This window comes from Alexandromys fortis, unplaced genomic scaffold (assembly GCF_014885135.2).
Source record: "Alexandromys fortis isolate MF-2015 unplaced genomic scaffold, M_Fortis_MF-2015_v1.1 scaffold_228, whole genome shotgun sequence".
NCBI classification, from domain to species: Eukaryota; Metazoa; Chordata; class Mammalia; order Rodentia; family Cricetidae; genus Alexandromys; species Alexandromys fortis.
The window spans coordinates 93,749-109,729 of NW_026068115.1; the positions used below are offsets into that span (position 1 = coordinate 93,749).

General features: G+C 36.4%; 1 protein-coding gene across 6 annotated transcripts in view; it reads right to left on the bottom strand.

Annotated features, from left to right (window-relative positions):
- Positions 1-15,981, bottom strand: part of Rc3h2 (ring finger and CCCH-type domains 2) — a 77,122-nt gene that overhangs the window by 56,514 nt on the left and 4,627 nt on the right. For all 6 annotated transcript variants that reach the window (XR_007589120.1, XM_050124826.1, XM_050124827.1 and 3 more), the window contains exons 2-5: positions 13,582-13,878; positions 11,064-11,181; positions 6,299-6,532; positions 465-640 (exon numbers count right to left, since the gene is read on the bottom strand). Coding sequence is in view for 5 of the 6 variants with exons in the window: in XM_050124826.1 (XP_049980783.1) it covers positions 465-640; positions 6,299-6,532; positions 11,064-11,181; positions 13,582-13,812 (759 nt within the window). In the remaining variant the exon portion in view is untranslated. The remainder of the gene's footprint in view (positions 1-464; positions 641-6,298; positions 6,533-11,063; positions 11,182-13,581; positions 13,879-15,981) is intronic.

Genomic DNA, 15,981 nt, shown 5'->3' on the forward strand with positions numbered 1-15,981 from the left:
GGGGGGGGGGGGGTTTGAAACAATGTTTATCTGTGTAATAGCCCTGGTTGTCCTGGAACTCACTTAGGCTGGCCTCAAACTCACAGAGATTCACCTACTTGCCTATGCGCCCCCTTCCCCCAAGTTCTGAGAGTAGAGGCCAATGGGACTCCTTGTTTAAAACAATTGATATAAAGAAGTGAGACTTCTTTAGTTTACTTTTACAAGTTTACTTTTACACACAAGAGTTTAAGGTTAGGGTTTTACATATGTTCAATTCAAAGTTACTGAAACCAATAGGGAGTAACAACTACCTGGTATCAAAAATTAATTAATACAGAAGAGAAAATAAAAAAAAAAATTCCTCTGAACTTTGGAAGTGTTCTGTATTTCTGGGGTCATTCATTACTCTAGGTAATATGGATTCTAGGAAGCTTCTGTCTCACACAATAAGCATGCAATCATCAGAGTTGTACAGCACTTACCTTAAAACAAGAAGCTCGATACAGTAGCTGCACAACATGACCAATACTTGTTTTTGATGCCTGAGGAAATCTTGGTTCTAGTCTTTGCACAACAAAAAGTACCAGAACTTTCCTTGAGAGGGCAGAACCATCTTCCAGTGCCAGCAACACTAACTTCAAGGCTTCTTCTTGCATAGCTAGAAACAGTAAAGGAACAAAGATTATACTGATGATATGTGTCAAAAGTATATTTAGATATTAACTTATGGTGGTACACTAAAAACTGCATCTAATTAGCATGAAAAAGGGAAATCACACATATAAAAAACAATTCATTTTTAAATTGATCAAGGGCCAGCAAAATGACTCATGAGGTAAAAATGCTTATTGATCAAGACTAGCAACCTGAATTCAATCTCCAGAACCCAGATAAAAATAGAAGAAAAGACTCCACAAGATTCTCCCACAAACTCCACACGTCAAGGTATACTTTCAGTTAAACAGATTCAACACACCCCATACCCACACTATTAGTTTTTTCATTTGTTTTTGGTTTTTCAAGACAGGGTTTCTCTTTGTAGCCTTGGCTGTCCCGAAACCCTGTCTGTCTGTCTGTCTGCATATACATACATGTATATGTAAATGTATGTACACATATATTTTTACATATGTATATGTACATACATGCTGATCTTGAACTCAGAGATCCACCTGCCTCTGCCTCCTTAGTGCTCAGATTAAAAGCAGGCAGTTTGCAATATTAAAATAATTTTTTTTTAGATTTATGTGTATGAAAGTTTTCTCTACATGTGTGTGCCTGGTGCCATAGAGATTCTAAAAAGGTATAGGACCCCTGGAACTGGAGTCTGCAGATAGTAAAGCCACTATGTGAATACTGGAAATAGAACCTAGATCTTCTGCAAGAGCAAAGACTGATCTTCAACCACTAAGTCATCTCTACAGCCCCATAAGTAAGAATTTTAAAAGTTATCAAGCAAAAGAAAACATATGTTGCACTAATGATCATTCAGAACATAGGTGTGAACAGGACATTATTTCTTTTATTATTTTTTAAATTGTATGTGTATGAGTGCCTTCTCAGTTTAGAGGGGTCTTTCTTACCCCTCAGAGACTGAATTACAGGTGAGTAACCTGGTATAGATACTGAAATCAAACTCTATAATAGCAGTAGTTGCTCCTAACCATTGAGTCATCCCTCCAACCCAGTGAACAGAAATTTCAATAAAATATCTTCTATAGGTAAATAATAGTAATTAGCTAATGATCCTAATAGGAAAGCAATTCATAAAACAGAGTACTACTTTGGCAGTGATAATTTGCAAATGACATACATATTTGGCTTATGCACTAAATAGTTAATGTGCCTGTCAGAAACTATTTTGCCTATAAGTTTAAATAATATTAGCCTTTGGGTAAACTATCTAAAGAAGGCATTACAAGGCCGGGCAGTGGTGGTGCACACCTTTAATCCCAGCACTTGGGAGGCAGAGGCAGGCGGACCTCTGTGAGTTCGAGACCAGCCTGGTCTACAGAGCTAGTTCCAGACAGGCTCCAAAACCACAGAGAAACCCCTGTCTCGAAAAACCAAAAAAAAAAAAAAAAAAAAAAAAAAAAAAAAAAAAAAAAAGAGGCATTAGCTTTGCTTATGTTAATTTATTATTCATTTGTTTTTAGAGACAGGGTTTCTGTGTAGGGTTTCTGTAGATCAGCTATTCTGTGTGGACCGGGCTGCCCTCAGACTCAGAGAGTCACCTGCCTCTGCATCCTAAGTGCTGGTATTAAAGACATGTGCCACCACTGCCTGGCTACTTATGCTGTTTTATAATTAAGAAAATGCAGAATACTCTCAGTCAAATCACTTGGGAACATCAGGCAAACCTAAAACGACAAATATTCTATAAAATAAATGGTCTGTATTCTTCAAGAATATGAATGCCAATGTTCAAGATGCTGATGACTGGGCATGGTAGCTTAGGCCTTTAATACTTGGAATGATGAAGCAAGAAGCTCTTGAGTTCCAGGTTAGCCTGGGCTTCTACATAGTAAGACCTTGAAAAAAAATAAACAACATTAAAAAGAGTCATTGTGGTCAGGCAATGGTGGTGCACGCCTTTAGTCCCAGCACTCAGGAGGCAGAGGCAGGCAGATCTCTGTGAGTTCAAGGCCAGCTTGGTCTACAAGAGCTAGTTCCAGGACAGGTTACAAAGCTACAGAGAAACCCTGTCTCAAAAACAAAACAAAAAACAAACAAACAAAAAAAAAAAAGGAAAGAAAAAGAGACATTGTGATAACACAGAAAGAGACTGTAAATTGGGTCTTACACCAGAAAATGCCTGCCTCTGTCTCCCAAGTGCTAAATTAAAGGCATGCACCACTGCTGCCTGGCTTGTCAATTTTTTAATTTGATGAATACACTCTTTTCAAAGAGCAGTACCCTTGCTTTTAGGAAACACACTAAAGTATTGAGTAAAGAAAGGAGAAAAAAATATGCGACCTATTTTAAAATTCTAGAAAAGAAAATAGTTACCAAAGTAGAATATTAAAAGTGATTAACAGTTAAGGAATATAATTATCTGTATTATTTTTGCATGCTTTTAGTGAATTTAAAGTTATTTCATACTACAAAATTAAAAATACATTATTATTTATCAAAAAATGGAATTTTACAACTGAGACATCTATCATCAAGAGTCTAAAGTCAATCCAATACACTTTTCAAAGTGAGGCTATTATGAATCATGAGGACAGTATCATGCCACCATCATTAGTCAAGAACAAAATGAGAGCTAATTGAGGATTTTATAAAAATTCGAGATAGAATTCTAATAAAATTAACCATTTTAAAAACATCCAGGAATAAAACTTAGATGTAGACTTCTTTCTTGCTTACTATATGCAAGACCCTTAATTCCATCCCAGCACTGTAAAACAAAAAGAAGGTGGTTTGAAATATCCAGTAGCAGTTAGTACATTCACAGGACAACCATTCAAAGACATTTTTACTGTTCCAGAGGAAAACTCATAGTCATCAAGAAGTCATCTCTGGTAACCTTTTCTCCTTAGCAATCACTCATTTCCTACAGGTTTCCTTCAAGTAACACAGTACTTCCAAACACTACAAGCAGTATGTATCACTCTAGGAATATGTCATATTTTGTTTTACTTTATTTCTTTATATGGTTAGAACACATTATGTGGTTATGAACACATTATGTTTTGATTATGCCTCTATTAGTTGACTGACAAATAGGATGCTTCTGCTTTTAAAATGCATGGCCTATATTGAGGACGATCCCTATCATCAACACGATGCAGGGAATGGTTCCAGATAAAAGAACACTAAAGGCCAGGCATGGTGGCATGTCTGTAAAATCAATACTGAGGTTCTCTGAGACAGGGCTTGATGTGTAGCCCAGACTGTCTCAGACTGGCCTCCAACTCATCTTCCTACTTGATCCTTCCCAAGTGCCAAGATAACAGGTATGCATGGTTATGACCAGCTTGTGCCTACTTTTTTTTTCCATGTGAGTTCTACTATTTCCAAACTGTACTTTTTAATCACTATAAATATTATTGCTATAAACATCTATGTCCGAGTATCAGTTTGAATATCTAATTTCTATTATTTTGGAAGGCCCAGTGAACTCCTGGATTGCATTCAACTTTAGAGGGACTGCCAAAGTCTTTTCAATATAGGAGAACACGGTTTTTCTATGTCCACATTCTTCACAGCATTATCAATTTATCAGGTAGTTTTGTTTTTAATCACAGCAAATCAAATATGTATGAAGTAGTATCTCACTGTGGTTTATTACTGCATGTGCATGCACCGGGGAGCTACCTCAGTCAGGGCCTAACACAAGCTAGGCAAGCAATATCACAGAGTTCCACCCTGCCGCCCTTGCTGAATGTGATTTATTAAAGACTTTCGTTGTCCTACTTGAATTACAATAAGAAATACCAGGTATCTAGTGCGTCTATAGATAAAAAATAAACATGGATAAATATTCAAAAGCATCATCTTTAAGTTCATAAAGAATGAGGATTTTTTAAAAAAATTTAAATGTAACTTCAAGTTGTGCAAGATTGAAAGCACACACATTTAACTATCAACACAGCTGTTTTCAGAAAGTTTTGTCAACTTTTTCACTTTTCTAGATTATTTTACCTCATATGTCTGGATGTAAATCCCAGACAACATATTACTTTACCCTTAAATACATATTTGTAATTGGTGACACTTTTTCTTTTCTCTTTTGGTTTTTCAGGACAGCGCTCCTCTGTGTAACTAATAGTCCTGGCTGTCCTGGAACTTGCTCTGTAGACCAGGCTGGCTTCAAACTCTGAAGAAATCTGCCTGCCTCTGCCTCCTGAGTGCTGAAATTAAAGGTGCTTAATTAGCACCACCACGGTCCAACTGGTGAGTTTTTAAAATCTTTACATAAGAAGACTATTATCATCTCTAACAAAAATAATGTATTTCCTTAATATCCAATCCACATTTTATTTTTCCAATTATCTTAACAGCACTTACTTATAGTTGGTTTAAGTTTCCAAAGATATTTAAGGGGCATCCAATTCTTTTGCCACATTTCAGTCCAGTTGTCCCAATGTCTCTCAGTAAAAATGTTTCCTAATACCTGTCTCAACAAACTAAAATCAAAACAAAACAAAAAGTTTCCTAAGAGCTAAAGAGATGATCAGTAGTTAAGAGCACTTGCTACATTTCAAGAGGTCCTGAGTTCAATTAGATAAAGTACCTGTGTCAGTCAGCTCACAACTGCCTGTAATTCCACTCCAGGCAGAGTATCTGACACTATTTTCTGGCCTGAATACATGTGACACATACTCACAGGGACAAATAAATACATGACTTTAAACTCAGCACTTGGGAGGCAGATGCTTGGTCTGTAGAGTGAGTTTCAGGACAGCCAGAGAGACATAGTGGGACATGCACATCCACACACGCATGCACACACACAATTAAGTAAGTATTTACAGAAAACATTTAGCTAGCGGGTCTGGTTGTGAATGATTGTTAATTCGAGCTGAGGCAAAAGGAAACCAACCTGTACTACACACAAAATATTCTACGTCAGCCTTAGCTATACGAGTGACTTTAAAAAAAAAAAAAAGCAAAACCAACTAAATAAAATGTTTCCTATATAAATTTTATTCAAATTACAGCTCTAAATCAAAAAATAAATTTCCCAATTAGCAGACAAGTACTTTTTAACTTCGTATGAGAGATTGTTTTAAACAGGCCATCCATAGCATTGATCATAAAGAAACTTCTTGCTAGTTTCAACATGTCCCATGTCTTCTAGGTGTTAACAATCAACCCAAAGACCGGGCAATGGTGGCACACGCCTTTAATCCCAGCACTTGGGAGGCAGAGGCAGGCAGATCTCTGTGAGTTCGAGACCAGCCTGGTCTACAGAGCTAGTTCCAGGACAGGCTCCAAAGCTAGAGAAACCCTGTCTTGAAAAACCAAAAAAAAAAAAAAAAAATCAACCCAAAGTTTATTATTTGTATTATGCTGCCCCTCCCAAATAACTTTACCTTCCTTGATGTACACCTGTGCAAATATAGGCCCTTTCCTAAACCAGTTTTTTAATTTGCAAATTGCAGAAGAGCCCTCTATCTCACTGATGCCAGAGAAATAAACGAGAAATTTCTTCCAAAGCAGTGGCTAGAAGAAAAGACTATGGCCAGGTGAGTTCCAGGACAGTCAGGGCTTTTACACAGAAAAACCTTGTCTAAAAAAACAAACAAATAAATAAAAGACTATGACTTATACTTTACAATGTCTGGATATGCAGGATTGTTTTTACCTGGTCCTAGAAACTGGCATCCCCGAGCCCTGACAGCAGCCCACAGGTTGGCAGAAAGCTGCTGAGGGTTCTGGTGCTGCAGAATCAGTTCTGTCACAGTTCTTTCTCCTAGAGAACGGGCCGCTCGCATAGCTCTGACACGACCTTCTTCCTCCACCAGTTGACAGTTTACAAGTGTAACTAGCTTCCTTTGCATTGGACGGCTTAGGGCACTCTGGTTCAAACTAGCTACACCTTTAACAAATGGAGACAAAAGAAACTCATCATTTTTTCAATTAATAAAAAAAGGACAATTTTCATCATCTATGTGTAATTATTAAATAATAGTCTGTTGTTAGATAATTTGATTTTCTAACTGAGTATTGTGGCCCTGTTGATTACAATTCTGTAATAATAAAGAGTCCAGTTCCTAAATACTTCAGGTATCATTTAGGTGTTGTGTTTTCTAGGCTGGATCTGTCCAAAGATTATACTGGGATTTACTTTACTCTCTGCTTTTAATAAAGTACCTGGACATAAATTTACAGACAAATGAATATAAATTTTAACCTTAAAAAGTAACAATTAATAATGGCTATTAAAAAACATTGCACACAAAACAATGTGAAATACTGCTTAAATATAGTTCTTATTCCCTTCCTTTGGACCTATTAACAGCATTGATCAGGAATCCTCCCCTTTTCTAGATCATACAATTTTTTTTTCTGCTTGATCATTTCCATCAGCAAAATACTTAAGAACAAGTATGCCACCATTCCAATAATCTTAAAAATGCAATGCCCTTAGACTAAAGAATGGATAAGAAAAATGTGGTAATTTACACAATGGAGTACTACACAGCAGAAAAAATAATTACAACTTGAATTTTGCAAGCAAATGGACAGAGCTAGAAAACATATTTGAGTGTGGTAACCCAGACATAGAAAGATAATTTTCAAGTGTACTCACTCATAAGTGGATTTTAAACATAAAGCAAAGAAAACCAGCCCACAAATCACAATCCCAGAGAACCTAGATGACAATGAGGACCCTAAGAGAGACATACATAGATCTAATCTACATGGGAAGTAGAAAAACACAAGATCTCCTGAGTAAACTGAGAGAGCATGAGGATCTTGGGAGAGGGTTAAAGGGGAGAGGAGCAGAGAAAAATGTAGAACTCAATAAAAATAAAAAAAGGAGGAAAAAAAAAGTAAAGATTTTTGTTTTTTCTTTTCGAGACAGGGTTTCTCGGTGTAGCACTGGCTGTCCTGGAACACAGTGGCTTTGAACTCAGAGATTAAAGGCATGGGCCACCACCACCCAGCTAGTAAGCAGATTTTTAAAAGGTAGCTTTTCTTCCTTTACTAGTTGTTTTTTTTTCTTTACTTCCATGAGTAGTAAATCTTCTATTATCTGCCTTTCTCCCTCACTGCCCCTATTTTGGGACACACTCTCAATACCTAGCCTAAACTGGCCTTAAAAATGCTATTTAGCCCAACCTGCCCTCAAACTTCTGATTCTCCTGCCTTCAGCTTGTCCATCTTGTACATTTTCTATTATATACTATTCCTAACATCTTGCTTCACAAATCTGGAAAACCTATTCCAATTCAAGATTTTGCCACACTATCTCTTACACCAAACTGCTCATCAAGACAATTACATCAGGCGTCACAATCCCTGACTTCAAACTCTACTACAGAGCTACAGTAGTGAAAACAGCCTGGTATTGGCATAAGAATAGACAGGATGACCAATGGAACTAAATAGAAGAACCAGGTATCAATTCACACATCTTCAAACACCTGATCTTTGATACAGAAGCAAAAAATATCAAATGGAAAAAAGAAAGCATATTTAACAAGTGGTGCTGGCATAACTGGATATCAACATGTAGAAAAATAAAAATAGACCCATATCTATCTCCATGCACAAAACTCAAGTCCAAATGGATCAAAGACCTCAACATAAAGCCAACCACAATGAACCTTATGGAAGAGAAAGTGGGAAGTACACTTGAATGCATTGGCACAGGGAACCACTTCCTAAATATAACCCCAGCAGCACAGACACCGAGAGAAACAATTAATAAATGGGACCCCCTAAAACTGAAAAGCTTCTGTAAAGCAAGGGACTCAGTCAACAAGACAAAAACAACAGCCCACAGAATGGGAAAAGATCTTCATTAACCCCACATCAGACAGAGGTCTGATCTCCAAAATATACAAAGAACTCAAGAAATTGGACACCAGAAGATCACATAATCCAATAAAAAAATGGAGTACAGCACTCATAAAAAAAAAAATGGAGTACAGACCTAAACAGAACTCTCAACAGAGGAATCTAAAATGGCTGAAAGACAGTTAAGGAAATGCTCAACATCCTTAGACATCAGAGAAATGCAAATCAAAACAACTCTGAGATTCCATCTTACACCTGTAAGAATGGCCAAGATCAAAAAACACTGATGACAACTTATGCTGGAGAGGTTGTAGGGAAAAGGGAACACTTCTGCATTGCTGGTGGGAATGCAAGCTGGTACAACCGTTTTGGATGTCAGTGTGGTGGCGATTTCTCAGAAAATTAGGAGACAACCTTCCTCAAGACCCAATAATATCACTTTTGGGTATATATCCAAAGGACCCCCAATCGTGCCACAAGAACATGTGGCCAACTATGTTCACAGCAGCTTTATTTGTCATAGCCAGAATCTGGAAAACAACCTAAATGCCCCTCGATCAAAGAATGGATAAGAAAAACGTGGTATGTTTATACAATGGAGTACTACACAGCAGAAAAAAATAACGACGGCTTGAATTTTGCAGGAAAATGGATGGAGCTAGAAAACATTATTTTGAGTGAGGTAACCCAGACCCAGAAAGACAATTATCACATGTACTCACTCATAGGTGGTTTTTAAACATAAAGCAAAGAAAGCCAGCCTATAAACCACAATCCCAGAGAATTTAGACAACAATGAGGACACTAAGAGTGACTTACATAGATCTAATCTACATGGGAAGTAGAAAGTAGAAAAAGACAAGATCTCCTGAGTCAACTGGGAGCATGGGGACCTTGGGGGAGGATTAAAAAAGGGAGGGGAGAGACAGGGAGGGGAGAAGAGAAAAATGTAGAGCTCAATAAATATAAATAAAAAAAAGAAAAAGGGAAAAATAGACAATTACATCTACTTTGTTAAATCCACTTTTAATTTTCAACCGTTAATTTATTTGACTTTTCAGTAACATTCAATATAGATGATTTTAGTCTTTAAGCACTTTATTTTGGTTTATAGAACATTCCATTTTCTTAGTTTTCTTCCTTCTAGTATCCCTTGATAGCAATTTTTAACTCCCACCTTGATCTATTAGCATTAAAGAGTCTATCTTCTAAACTCATTAAAGATGATCTCATCCAGTCTCATTGATATCCAAAACATTCATATTATAATAATCCCTAAAGTTATAGGTCATGCACTGCATGGTGAATTCAAATCTCACTGGCCACTCAATACCAGCTTAACATAACCAAACTGAACTTGAGCTTCTTACCCAAACGTGATCTATTCCAAAAGTTGAAGCAACTCTCTTTGCAGGTACTTAAGCAAAAACTTCAAGAATTGCAGTTGTTTCTTCTGCTCTGCCTCTCAAACTCCCAATCTAGGAAATATTTTTTGCCTTACCTCCAAATGTATCCAAACTTGATATCAACGCCACTTTTGCTAACCGCCTCAATTGCTTAACTCTTCACTATTTCCTTTTGTCCTTCTAAACAGTCTCAATACAACAGTCAAAGTAACCCTTTAATGTTAGTCAAATTATGTCACTACTCTGTTCAAAACCACTCCCCAACTTTACTTAGAGCAAAAGCCCACATCTTTAAACGTCTGAAAGTGGTGTATCACTTTGTCTCACTATAGTTATCTTAACTTTTCTTGTAATATTCTCCTCACTCACATTATTCCAAGCACACTCTCCTCTTGCCACAGGGACAATACACTGGATGGCTGTTCCCGCTGCCCAGAAAATACATTTCCAGGATCTATCTCAGTATCTATCTCACCTCTTTTACCACAATTAAATTTCAAGAGCTATATTCTAAAAAAGGACTTCACCAGACATTCTTAAAACTTGTAATCTGTCTTTATCCTCTCTCCCTGACATTTTAACTTCTGTGTATTCTCTTTTTATACCAATTACTACTTATATTCTAAAACCTAATTCATCATACTGTTTATTATAGTTTCTATTTACTGAAATACAAGTACTACATATAGGTTCAGGTTGTGTTTTCCTGTATACTAAAGTATTTCAAGCATTCTAAGTTCACTCTTTATTAATAGGCACAAAATAAATATTTAATTCATTCAATAACCATTATATTTGTAAGAAATAGCCAGCTAATCACTGGAAAAGCAATGATAAACTACAACTCTGCTTTTGTCAAAGCAATTAAAATAATTTATTATACTTATATATCCAGCTAATAGACTGTGGATTCCATGACAGGCAGTGACTCTAGCTAATGGTAAAAGCTCAACACTTAGCTGGGCAGTGGTGGCACACGCCTTTAATCCCAGCACTTGGGAGGCAGAGGCAGGCAGATCTCTGTGAGTTCGAGACCAGCCTGGTCTATAAGAGCTAGTTCCAGGACAGGCTCCAAAGCCACAGAGAAACCCTGTCTCGAAAAACAAAACAAAACAAAACAAAAAACAAAAAAAAAAAGAAGAGCTTAACACTTGACAAAATCTTACACACTAATAAAAATGAATCTTACAAACTTACCTTTACCTCCACTTAGTGGTTTTAAGTAGAGTGCCAAATTTTCAACACATTTTTTTGCTACTTCATAGTGTTTATTCTCACCTAGATTACTTAATTTTATTGATTGGTGATCTGGCACCTAAAAAATAAAAAAAAATTGTAGCGATGCATTCATTCAGGTCATGCAACTTCTCTTTATCTGTCTTGGAAAGTATAACATTGTTATACAGATACTACATCGAAGCCATTTAAATGAACTTAAAATGAAGCTGGAAAGTTAACAGTAGTCTATCAATGTTAATCTTCAACCATAGATACCATTTAGTACTAACTTATACTACATGAGTCTACTTATTAAATTTATATATTATGACCTATATCCCCTTGACAGAATGTAAGTACCAGAAATGTAGTAACTCAATGATCAGAATTCCCAACTAGTCAATGTGAGGCCCTTGGTTTAATCCCCAGCACCAGAAGAAAAAAAAAAGTGGGTAAACTTCATATCAATTTCCATTTCTGTAAAACGATGACGATATGTTTCATAATGTTATTATGAAAGTTTAATTCAGTAAAATACTGACATTTATAGAATATTTCTCATGTGTTTACACTATGGATCTATCAATAATCAAAAGGAAAATGTCTGACTCAAAGAGTTTATGTTACAGAGGTTAAGAGGCAGCCAATAAATAAATAAATATATACACGAACACTATGTTAGAAGGTGATCTATGAAACTACACTGCAAGTACAAGTAGAAGAAGAACTATGGAGAGAGCTGGAGAGGTGGCTCGGTGGTTAAGAGCCCTTGCTGCTGTTCTAGATGTTCAGTTCCTAGCACCCATGTTGGGCAATTTGTAACAGCCTCTAACTCCAGCTTCAGGGATCTAACACCTTTGGATCACTTGCATGCATGTGTAACATAAATAAAAAGTATTTGGGGTTGTGACATCCCTACATATAAACATATACCCAGACAGACACATTTACACAATTAAATATAATAAAAATAAACTTTAGAAAATAAAGAACTGGAAAAGCATGGCAATTTACTAACTTCCTGTAGAACTGTAAACATCTGAAGATACTTCAAAGTAGAGAGAGGGGAATTATTGTAGATAAAGATATTTTAAAAATCCCTATGCATTAATATATATATTTGAGAACTCTAGCACAGCTAGAGATAGGGAAGGGATGAACCTGGAAAAATGTATGTCACAATGCACAGGTGCACAGACTGTTTTAAGCACTACGATAATACATTTATTCAGAAGGAATACTAAGACTACCTGAGCTAGAGCAGTCTGACAGTAGGTAGCATTATTGTAAAAAGCAAGTATTTTACTGGCTCTTAAAGTGCCACTGTTGTCAAGAGAGAGCATTATTCTATGATATATTGGGAAAAACATGCTATGCTGCCAATTAAACCATGACACTATTGATTATGAAATCACTGCCAAGCTTGATTTTAAAACAGTGAAAATAAGACTTTGAGCATTAAAAGAACAGCATCAAAAAGAAATGAATATAGTGAATTATTAAATTTCCTGAATAAGCCAGGAAGCTTTTCATAAAACTGTAAACTCCATGCTTTAGTTAGTTTTGGGTTTGTTGTTTTGTAGATGCTATTTCACTTGGCTTTTTAGAGATAGTTTCCCTATTTGGGCCACACTGACACTGAACTCTTATCTTCCTTCCTGGAGCGCTGCCTCTAGTCTCTTGCTTAATATGTAGTGTGCCATGCATGGAATTACATCTTCTCTTCTGTAAGTAGGGGTAATATGTACCTAAACAGCTAAGAATTAGAAATAACATTCAGAACATTTATTCTCATACGTACAATTGAACAGACCCTAATGAAATAAAAGTTATTTATCAAAAAAAAAAATTTTTTTTTTTAAAGACAGGGTTTCTCTGTAGCTTTGGAGCCTATACTGGAACTAGCTCTTATAGACCAGGGTGGCCTTGAACTCACAGAGATCCTTGCCTCTGCCTCCCATGTGCTGGGACTAAAGGCGTGCACCACCACTGCCTGGCAAATAAAGGTTCTTGCTATCATTCAGTGAAATTATATGTGAAAAAGTCATTGCATAACATACAGGAGAATAAGATGCTGCACAGAAATTGTTACTGATACAGTTTATTTTCTCATTTACATATCCAACTGACAGTAACATCCTAAACCAATTGAAGTTATAAAAGACACCAACAAAGTCTCTACCTTAGGGCTATTTAAACCTTTGATTATATTTTTCACATGACTTAATGAATAAATACTGATATATTCATATACAAACTGTTGCTTCAACAAGCAAAGCACTTACATACATAAATTTTGGCCTTGGTATTGAGAAAACAAAGAAAGATATATGATTCATTATTTTGTATAAGAATTTATAGCATTAAAACAATTCACAAAAAGTAAATACACTGATATATTCTAGGTTTCAACTACCATTCAACATACACTATACTGGCTAATAAACTAATTTTGACAACTGACTATACTAAATCAGTAAAAATACTGGACACTTACCTGGGCTCCAACTAACTGAAGAAGTGCAAAGTTGACAGGGAGCACATCAATGTCTGTGTTTATGGCAGTTTGGTCAAAAGGACACGCTTTTCGGTGAAGTTTATTCAAGCAGGTCTTGCAAACTGTATGCGAACATCCTAAACTGATGGGTTTGTGCACATTCTCATCAAATTCATTATAGCAGATTGGACAGGACAGAAACTCTGTCCATTGAGCTGCCTGCACAGGCATTGTGGAAGCTGATGCTCGAGTTAGCAAACTAGCATATCATTATTTTGCTGTGTAGTGTTTTATAAGCTGCAAATGGATAAAAGTAAGAATTAATGATATACATATATTAGTCACTCAGTTAACTATTAAAATCAACTACCAACAGTGCAGAACCTGAAACATTTCTGAATATAGGGTTTAGATGTTTGTATAACAATAAACAACAAAACTATATGTTGAATTAATTTTGAAAATTTACCCAGAAACAATCTGTTAGTATTATTCCTTTCAACTAAACTCTGATTGCTCATGTAATAATAAACAAAATTGTGTATTTCCTTAGTGACCAAAAACATATTTTCACATTATAATTTTTATTACATTTAATGTTTTTTTCTATACAAATGTGTGTTTATGTGGATGTATGCAGGCCCATGCATGCCATGGCATGCTAGTCAGTTTTCCCCTTCTACCATGTGCAATCTGAGGATAGAGCACAGGTCATCCACTGGGTTTGGCGATAAACATCTTTACTATCTCACTTGCCTTCCACACTTGTCTTTTTTTTTTTTTTTTTTTTTTGGTTTTTCGAGACAGAGTTTCTCTGTGGCTTTGGAGCCTGTCCTGGAACTAGCTCTGTAGACCGGGCTGGTCTCGAACTCACAGAGATCCACCTGCCTCTGCCTCCCGAGTGCTGGGATTAAAGGCGTGCGCCACCACCGCCCGGCTCACATTCTGTCTTAACAAGAACTACTAGACTTAAAGTTTCAAGTGTTTTCCTTGGATAACCACTACCTAAAAATATACTGATATGGCTTACTAGGTAGTAAGCTTCAGAAACTATTGACCAAAATAACACTATAGGGATAGGGATGTAGCTCAGCCATACAGTGTCTGCTCAACAGGCTGGAAGCCCCGATCTAATTCCTAGCACCACAACCATCACAACAAACAATACTATCCACTTCAGTGTGAAAATGTCACCTTGGCACCTGAAGGAAGAAGTCTATGATTAGGATGTGCCTCAGAAGCTAAGTGAGTTACTGAAAATCTACAGCCAAGACTGTGATGACAGAGGTGTCTGTTGCCTATAAATAAAAGAATGATGCTAAACTAAAGCAAATATTGTTTAGGTCATTAATATGGCTCAGCAGGTAAAATCACTTGCTGCTAAGCTTGACAATCCATGTTTAAGCTCTAGGACCAAACTGTGGAAGGAGAGAAACAATTTTCACAAGTTTTCTATGAACATGAGCGTTACATGCAACTCACCCCTGACAAAGTAAAATGCAAAAATCCCCCAAACCAAAAAATTATCTACAATTTTTTGTCATAGTTCATTATAATACTTTTGACAAAAGTAAGTGTGTATCTGCATCCAAACCTTGCCAAACCCAATAGAGCTGGCTTAGAAAAAGAAAGCATTATTCTTTTCAAATAATTCTAAGCAGAAAAAAAGCAAAATATAAAATTTCTATCTTTGCATTGATTATAGTAGGTACACAGAAAAATAACTATAAGGAAATAATCTTGTGTATTTTCTTGTTTAATAGTTGCATAGCATTTAGTATAACTCATAAAATTTCAATATTTTCCAATTTAAAACTATGCCAGGTGGTGGCACACGCCTTTAATCCCACCACTCAGAGGCAGAGGCAGGAGATCTCTGAGTCTGGTCTACAGTCTGATATACAGAGCAAGTTCCAGGACTGTTACACACAGAAACTTTGTCTTCGAAAAACAAAAACAAAAAACTTATGTAAGTCTGACAAAGGCCATCAGACAAACAACAAATCTAGGTATCTAGAAACTGAACAGCCAATACCTTATTTCATACAAATGTTTACCTACTAAATACATAAGACATACAGAACACTCGTTGCTTGAAAAAGTAATCAGCATCAGGCGAGAGGAACATGTAACAATGAGCACTAACTACCCCAGCACCCCAAGAGACAAACACTCTAGTGGCTCTTACTGCAATATTAAAAAAAAAAAAAACCCTAAAATTACTTGGTAAACACAAATTACAGCTCTTACTATATTACAGATACTAACTCTGCTGAGTTAGGCTGCTGGACAACAAAAGACTAAGAACTAAGTTTCCTTAGTTTCCCAAGACCATTAGGACAGTACTCCACATCCATCTGACAGTCCTGTAATCATATATGCATACACACACACACACAC